This window comes from Monopterus albus, unplaced genomic scaffold (genome assembly GCF_001952655.1).
Source record: "Monopterus albus unplaced genomic scaffold, M_albus_1.0 scaffold13.1, whole genome shotgun sequence".
Lineage (NCBI taxonomy): Eukaryota > Metazoa > Chordata > Actinopteri > Synbranchiformes > Synbranchidae > Monopterus > Monopterus albus.
The window spans coordinates 3,629,320-3,638,029 of record NW_018127893.1 but is presented as its reverse complement, the minus strand read 5'-3'; the positions used below and the strand labels follow the sequence as shown (position 1 = coordinate 3,638,029).

Below are 8,710 nucleotides of genomic sequence, written 5' to 3'. Positions count from 1 at the left end.
TTACTTTCATGCTACTTGGACCTGCCAACCAGTTTATTCTCTCTGGATAGCAGTGACAGAGAAACTCGCCACCATCTTGGGTTTAACAATTTTTAACACATTTCAACTTGGGGCTGAGGCCATGCACATTCCCACCAACCTCTAGAAATGTAACAAGCTGATTTTATTAGTACTGTTATCATCATTATTATTGGTAATTTTTTTTTAATTTACTTCCCCTCCTTTTCCCTTTCTTGCATCTCATAGACTGCATAAGTTGGAAATACCCACACTTCACACACTACAACTTCGTTAAACACTTTATATCCTGTTGCAATGTCATGTAACTGTTGTCTTGTCTCCCATGTTCGGTACTGTTTTGTTAATGAGGAAAAAAAAAGTGACTCTTTTTAAAAGATAACTAATATTTAAGAGCAATGGAAATTTTACACATTAGCCCTTAAAGGCTCTTTATATCATAAGTCATTATGTGAAGTTATGTGAATATTTGTGAGAACTTGTTCATTGAGTTCCAAATGGCAAATTCTTGAGACACAAGCTTATTTAGAGCCAAGGATCCTCCCCTAAATTCATTTCAGTAGACCTTTGTCCCACACAATAGTTAACACCATTTATGCTAGGAGGACAATAATCAGTGAAACCACTGCAGTGATGACAACAGCAGAATTTTTTTTATAAAAATAAAATTTATTCAGTTTTCACACTAACAAATAAGATATGTAATGTACATTTTTTTTCTCAAAGACAAAATAAACACTATTTCTTTACTTCACTCATAAAATACTAGTCCTGTTCATATTGCCTTGTTGCTGTCAGGATATGGTCAGCCTATCCTTCAGAGACAGGTACTGTAGAGATGAAGAAAAAGGACAAACAATCACTAAACGCACATTTTCTGTTGCAAAGTTATACCCTATAGTCAGATGGTTAGTCAAGCACACACTCAGATTTATTAAAAAAAACTGGGATTATATAGTTGAAATTATAACCTATGTAAATGTTTTGGCATGATTCTTTTCATGCTGTTGTTGTCAATTAACATTTCCTGTGCACAACTGCATTTGAAATCCAAATGCCAGTAAGTAAATCCTGATGTCTTTGGTTTACATTAACTGTTGTCTTTGCATATTACTCCACATTTTAGCATCCTGGCGCCCTCTGAGGTTGCAGAGTATTTCATGGAAGTAGCGATACAGGATTCATGACAACATTCCTTTGGTTAATTTGATCAGTACAATGTATGAGTGCAAAAGTGTGCAGGCATGAGAAGAAACAGCCTTAGAGATTTATGCACCTTTTACATAAATCAGACTAGAAAAATCGGACTGACGTGTAGCTTCTAATTCATGTTTGTAATTATAAGGTCCTGCTTTACAGGCTTTCTGGATGTGTCAGTAAGTAAGTCTGGCTCTGATACTTGCTGCAAACTTACTATATGGTCATTATTATGGTCCTGGTACTTAAAGTGCAGGTATTTTTTGTGAGAAATGCTTCACCTGGGATATAATGTATTGACTCATTTCTGAGGTCACTAATTACATTTTGTCTTGCAGCAGAAGCAATTTTCTTTCCATTGTTGAATAAATGTACACTATATCTGTCCTTTTCTCCATCTTACCTTTTTCCTGCTGTCAATGGCCTGTTGGAGCCAGAGCAGCTCCATGGTCAGGGTGTTTCTGTGGAGGCGCAGGGCCTCTGGAGTACGGGGCACCTCCTGAGCCAAGCAGTACTGATGGGAACCTTAAGGAGGGATGGTAAATTCAAAATTCTTTTCACTGCAGGAGACAAATCTGTTTGCCACCTATGTACATACGTCATAAAATTACTACTGATGGCCAAAATCTTTTCCCTCTTCCCACAAATGTGTGAAACCCCTCTCTGTGGCTAAGATATTCTAACTTGGTGGCAATGCTATTTTGTCTGTTTGGACAACTTTTTTGAAGCCATTTAAAATTTTTAACAGAGGTAACTGGCACACATATTTCATACTAAGCAAAATGTCTTTTATGATGGATATTATCCGCAGGACTTAAATAAGATTAGTGCTGCAACAACTGGAAACTGGGATGGGCACGTTCTCACATATTTTGTAGGGTTAATGAATTGCGAAAATAAATGAATAATGTCAGATATGCCAAAAGAGCCAAGGGATTGCACAACAGCAGGGATCGCCAGTAGTTTCTGCACAATCTCACCTTTGTGAGAGTGACCATAGCTCATGTCCAGGTCCAAACTGCTCCAGATGCTGGTGGAGGTTGTGCTCCCTGTCATCCCTCCATCTGTTTCTCCCTCCTCATTCCTAAAACCCTTCTGTATCTGACCCTCCCCATCTCCTCCAACATAGCTACTGGGAAAACAATCCCTGGAAGGACAGGCTTGGCCTTTGGTTTGTGAATCATCTCTCTCAGCTTCTATCTTCTCCAGCAGCACATGTCTTTCTGTCTCCTGTGATAAGGGTGGTGCTGCTGCTGCTGGTGGTGCTGCTGCTGGGCTCTGGGTGCTGTCACCGACATCCAGTCCTGGATCTGATGGATTGCTGGTTCCCAGAAGTGGACCGTGCTGATAATACACGAGCAAAGACATGAGGAACGTATCTTAAAACGGGTTAAACTCTCATAACACTCACAGTTACTTACACTGTCTGTGAAGTGGGGGATAGATATGACAGCCTCCCTCCACTGTAAATGGGACAAGCCCCCATCAATTTCTTGAACGATGTCTTCAAAATCTTGTCTTGCGCGACGGACTTCGTTTCTCACCAAGTATCCACGTGCAAATGCCTACAGAAGAGAGGTGGTAGCAGCGTTATCATTTGTTACTTCACTGCTAATATTTGAAGCCGTTTCCCAGAGTCAGAGAAGGTATAGCTAGACATCCGAATTAGCAAAATACATTTGACTGAAAATTAACGCGACACTCGACACTGTAAGACTTGAAATCAGACTAATAAGATAAAGTTATTACCTGAAAATAGGTGAATTTCTCCTCCCATCGGATTCTATCCATTGCTATGGTAACACGGCAGCACTACCACAAAAGCGGGAAATAAACTTGTTCCGGTGTCAAGCTCAAAAATTAAAAGCTCTTCCTTGTGAACTCTAGCCGCATACTTATACCTGTTATGTTTTTAGTTCAATATGTTGTCGTGAACACAACGCACTTAAAATATTATGACCTAAACTGTATTCAAATGACCCAAAACTCCAGAAGTAAAACAGTCGTTATTTATTTGGCGTTATATTTTGGAAACACGTAAACGGAAGTGGCCCTTTGTTTTGTTCAGTTAGCAACGAGGCTACTCGTCACATTGCACGTTTCCTCAAGCTTTTTGCCACAGCTTATAACAATGAGTAGTGGTTCAAATCAGAGGACTTTGTTCCAGACATGGGGTGCCTCTGTTTCCCAAAACAAAGTTGTTCAGCCGAAAAAAAATGCCAAGAAAGCCGCTGGACGGCTCAAAACAACCCCAAGCAAACCTGCTCAGGTAGTCACTACAAATACACTTCGTAATCCACTGTGGACTGCACTAGGCCAGGGGTCCACGTACACATCAGAAACCCCGGTGATGACAAAGAACTCCATACCTGCTTATGAAGATGAAGAGGACGACGATGATCTGATGGTGATCGCTGTTCATGAAGCTGAAGAGAGCCTGCAACTTGGTAATGCTAACTTTTTTCAAGACGACATCCCTGTAGGAACAGAGAGCAGTGCCATAACTACCACCCAGTCAGGTGGACAGACATATCCAGACTTCCCTGGCTTTGACAGCTCCTCAGCTAAGGTATGGATCTACCCCACCAACTACCCCATCAGGGGGTACCAGTTAAAGATATCAGAGGCTGCCCTGTTTCAGAACACACTGGTGTGTCTGCCCACTGGTCTGGGAAAGACATTTATAGCCTCTGTAGTTATGTACAACTTCTACCGTTGGTATCCATCAGGGAAGATTGTATTTATGGCTCCCACCAAACCCCTGGTTGCACAGCAGATTGAAGCCTGTTATAAGGTCATGGGGATCCCACAGGCACACATGGCTGAGTTGACAGGTACAAACAAATATATGACACAAAGGTCATGCCACTCATCTGTCCTGTTTTAGCAATTTCCTAGACTGCATCTGCCGCTCTACAGGTAGCACAGCAGCAAAGCAGAGACAGGAGTTGTGGAGGTCCAAGCGCGTCTTCTTCCTCACCCCTCAGGTCATGGTGAACGATTTGTCTAGAGACACCTGTCCGGCTCAGCAGGTCAAGTGTGTGGTGATTGATGAAGCCCATAAGGCGCTGGGCAACCATGCCTACTGTCAGGTACGGAAACCTTTCACTGATGATTACAGCAGTGCTATGGAGCTCACTTATATACTGTAGACTAGAGTTGGTTCTTACTAGAGCAAGCTCTTACTACTAGGTTCAGTTTTTGCTCCCTCCTCTTTATAACCATGTAATTAGCACATTTAACATATCATATCCTTCCCTTGCTTTTCCACCTGTAATACAGGTGATCAGGCAACTTGTCAGCCAGACTTTGCAGTTCCGCATCCTGGCTCTCAGTGCCACTCCAGGGGGAGATACAAAGGTGGAATCAACCTTTTAGTCTTTTTGAACTAATTTGACTTAAAAATAAGTTCTTCATTTAACTATTCAACTAACTTCATTTAACCCCTCATGTTGCAGTCGGTGCAGTCGGTGATCTCTAATTTGCTCATTGCCCATATTGAACTGCGTTCAGAAGAAAGCCCAGATATCCAGGCCCATTCTCATCAGCGCAGCGTGGAGAAAGTGGTGGTTCCTCTGGGAGAGGCCCTTTCTGCTTACCAGGCACGCTACCTGCAGGTAGGATCATGCAGTGACGCATCATAAAACCCCTTGTCTGTACTGGTTTTCATATATTTATTTTGAACAAATAAATGAATGATTTAAAATCAGAGCTTAGGGGATGTGCAAAACCATATTTAAGTCAGTCTTTGTTGCCCTTCATATCACTGATTCATGTCAGTGATAAATACATAAACACACCAGCAGACAAACTTCAGACCTGGCTATAATAAAGATTTTAATTAAGCTTGACACTGAATAGTGATGTTGGCTTTATCATTCTGTGCAGTGTGTGCCATTAGTTTTTTTTCTGGTGCTTTCTTGCCACCTTGTGGTTATGGTTTGCTTATTTCTGTAAAAATCCTCAGCTGTAAGTCTTTTCACAACATCAGGTCTTGCCCCTTTTTGTGAGGTTCTTACTGGGTTGGTTAACATTAAATGGACTGTGTGCAATATATGTTGCCAATGAAACTCATTACTGTAAATCTCAATAGACAGGAGAGAAGCACACGTTTATTGAACAAAGAAAACCACAGTAGCTCTCACTGTTGCATTTGAATTTTCACATTACAGCACACTTTTGCAAAGCTCAAAGAAAGGAAAAGAAATTACAATACTCACATTTGATGTTCCTATATAATCAAGGTCATAGAAGGAAAACCAACCTACACATACATATCTTGTCTATGCAGTTGTCAGAGTATCATATTGACAATATGACCAGTAAATGAAACATAAATTCTTTGGATTTGGATGTCTTCGTGTCAACCAGATCGGCTTTAAGATAGAGCAACCTTCTTAATCCTGTGCTAACCTGCTTAATGGTCAGTTTTGAGTTTTGAGCTGAATTTAACATTTCATTTTATACATATTTAATAGACCTGAAGAACTACCTGCCTAAGTGCTTCATGTGATGCATCTGTCTTGGTAAAATCCTCACACAGTACTCATTTGGCTAATTCGCTTCCAGTTGTTTTTTTCTACTGGCACCTGAGCAGCGGAATGTTCTTGCATTACATTTAAGTGTAGCTAACTTGACACTGTTTTTGTTGCATTGCATTGGTACGTTTTATTTTAAAACTGCCTGTCGATGGGCCTTTCTTCTTTCATTCTGACTTTTCAGACTCTTCTTATAGTCATAGAACATTAAAAAGCTATTTTAGCTGAAACAGACTCTATCGGCTGTCTATTAAAAGAAAAAAGGAGTGCAATCACATGCGACATATAACCTGTGCCTTGGTTATGTTGTTTCTACTCAGCAGCAGTATTTGCAATACTGAGGTATATGCATACTCACTAGCACAGAGAAGCAAGAGTATGAAAAGCGTTACATTATTCCTGTGTGTGAACAAGACAGATTTGAGCAGTGCGTTGATTTGCACCAAAGTCTTAAGCAAAAAAGACATACTGTAGGCTACATGTTATATAACACCCTATGATTGTCATTCAGCAGTAAGAGCAAATCAGTGAGTTTTTCAGTGCTTGGTTTGTAGAAGTGCAGCATTTGTTTTCACCCTTTCTCTGAAGCTGTACATTCATGAGCAAACACATGATGAAGTTCTCCTCATATGTGCTTGTTTTTGAAGGTTAGTAGTGTCACATATTGTGCTGAGCTTATTTATGGCTCTGGTCCGGATTTTTATCGTGTTGTGTTGTGTGGTGCAGATCAGGAGCTGTAATAGCTGGTTTGTTGATGGTTTATCTGGCAAATACCGCACTTTCTGTTAAAAAAAAACATAAACAGTGGGCCTGGCATCACATAGACTTGTAACCTGTGGTGAATTGTGAAGTACAGATATAAAGAAACTGCAAATCAACAGTGACAGCTGCAATCACCTCAGCAAGCTAGAGAAAGACAGAAAAACTGTTTGTTTTTTGTTGTTGTTGTTGTTCACTGACCTTTACCCCACACGACAAGACATTCTAGCAGTGCAACAAGCTGAAAGAGAGCACGATAAGGCTGCACATTCACTGTTGAAAAGACTTTTGCGTGTTTGCCACAGCACTCAAAGGTCACCGTGTTCGCAGAGCGGTGCACAAGAGGGCACTGTCATTAGGAAAAGTTTGAGCTATTTCAGTGAAAGAGCAGGAGATGAACACCACAGCTCAACTTAGCATCTGCTTTGTGTCCACGAGACGAGAGCGGTTTAGTTCAGTTCTTATGGGTTAAATAAGAATCTGCCTAAACGGAACACAAAGGGAAATTCTCTGAGGGTTGAGTAAGGGCTGAGTATTTAAACCAACTGCTGTGGAGTGTGCCTGGCTGGTGGTGGTGACTAAAGAGGATGTTGTGGCTCAGCTGGGGTGGTGTTAACTTTATGAGGCTCAAAGGTCACAGATAGGGTGCCGCTGCGTAGCGCTCTCATCCCTCAGTGTCGCTCGAGAAACCAGATCTCATTCTGACGGTTGCTGTGAGCAGGGTTGGTGTAGCCAGCCACGATGAACGAGTCGCTGACGCACACGCCAGGAGAGTCTAGCAGCTCTGCCATGGCATTGATCTGGTTAATGATGATAACTTCATTGGTGGGACCGATGAAGGCCCTGGAAGGAAAAGGGAGGAAACAGTGTTTTAGTTCAACACATCAGATTTTTATGCCAAGCTGGGAAAAAAGTAGAGAGGAATTGAGTTAAATTAGAATAGCAGAAGGAGTCATTTCATTGTTTTTCTCTGCTCACCGTATGTATACAGTAGTGGCAGGCCAGATCTCTATAACAATGTCGTCGTCATAAGGTTGTGGAGGCTGGGCCTGATGCTCAGCGGGAAGGTAGTAAGCCACCGTGACATCATGGGAGATCACAGAACGGTTCTCGTCTGTGTGCACCACCGTCACAATAGGAAGCGTCATGCCCAAATAGTCACCTATTGGAAGAAAATTATCATCATTATTACTTATTGGGCTCGCTGGAAAAATCATTGTTTTGGAGATAATAGCCAGTAAATGAAATGGAAGGTGAGGCTGAGGTTCAAAAGGTTAGACTTTGATTGCGTGAGTGAAATGGTTCCTTGCTTTTGAACTCACCTGAAGAGTTATGTTGGCAGATGTATTTCATTATCCTCATAAAACCATAGCAGATGCTCTGCTCATAAGTATCCTTATGCATTGTGATACAAGCCCAGTGGCCCTTTTCGTAGTGGCGTTTCTCATAGAGCAGCTCTCCACACTGAAACAGTACAGAAGGCGAGAGGATAGAATTAGAACCCAAACACCTTTTGAAGATTCTGTTAAATCAAGTCTCCTTATGAAACAGCCTTTCTGGAATATTCTGCACCATTTTCTGGAGAATACCAGCAAATGTTCTGACTAATGGGAAGCTAAGTGTGGTCTGTGTGGAAAATGCATCCCACCTCTGCTAGCTGCAATTAAAAGCACTGAAGACATAACAGTGTTGTGGCCTTGTGGGAGCACTTGAAGCTCTGAATGGGAGAGTTTTCCCACAGATTTACATACGGTAGCTTTATTTGGACATAAGTTTACCAAGGGAGGTGATGTGATGTCGGCGCTACTGGTGCATTTCTGTGACCTTGATCGTGTTTAAATTTATCAGTTATCTACTAAATATTTACACACTGATGTACGCAAATTGATGATGAAATAAGTTGCATAAAGGATATCATTGTGTGATGTGTCTGTGTACTGTAATGCTGCTCAGGTGTGTGACCTGAAGTTTCAAGTCTGCTTGCTGACAACATGCAAGGCAATGAAACCTGATCTAAAACCAGGGCGCCACTCTCACTTTTTTGTACTCTTTACTACTCTGGATTGGCTTGTTATTCAAGGTCTTCATTTTAAGGTCCAGTCTTTGGTGCAGACAGTTTTCTACATTAAACTAGGTTATCGCTAACTAAGCTTTTCTCTTTGCTCTTACGCAGACTGGGGTATAGTTACCTTCTCTTT

The 8,710-nt window shown here is 41.4% G+C and overlaps 2 protein-coding genes across 2 annotated transcripts in view; one reads left to right on the top strand and one right to left on the bottom strand.

Moving 5' to 3' along the window:
- Window positions 1-743: 743 nt before the first annotated feature.
- On the bottom strand, window positions 744-3,086 carry iqcc (IQ motif containing C). Its single transcript, XM_020590905.1, has 5 exons — window positions 2,965-3,086; window positions 2,637-2,780; window positions 2,196-2,559; window positions 1,619-1,740; window positions 744-848 (listed from the first exon to the last, which is right to left on the bottom strand). Exons 1-5 carry the CDS (start codon window positions 3,004-3,006, stop codon window positions 813-815), a joined length of 708 nt encoding a protein of 235 aa, XP_020446561.1. The 5' UTR covers window positions 3,007-3,086; the 3' UTR covers window positions 744-812.
- A 161-nt stretch (window positions 3,087-3,247) lies between these two features.
- fancm (FA complementation group M) overlaps window positions 3,248-8,710 on the top strand; it is a 33,034-nt gene continuing 27,571 nt past the window's right edge. Inside the window, 4 exon segments of the mRNA XM_020590968.1 lie at window positions 3,248-4,049; window positions 4,135-4,307; window positions 4,498-4,575; window positions 4,674-4,832. Coding sequence (XP_020446624.1) covers window positions 3,566-4,049; window positions 4,135-4,307; window positions 4,498-4,575; window positions 4,674-4,832 — 894 coding nt within the window. The 5' untranslated portion in view covers window positions 3,248-3,565.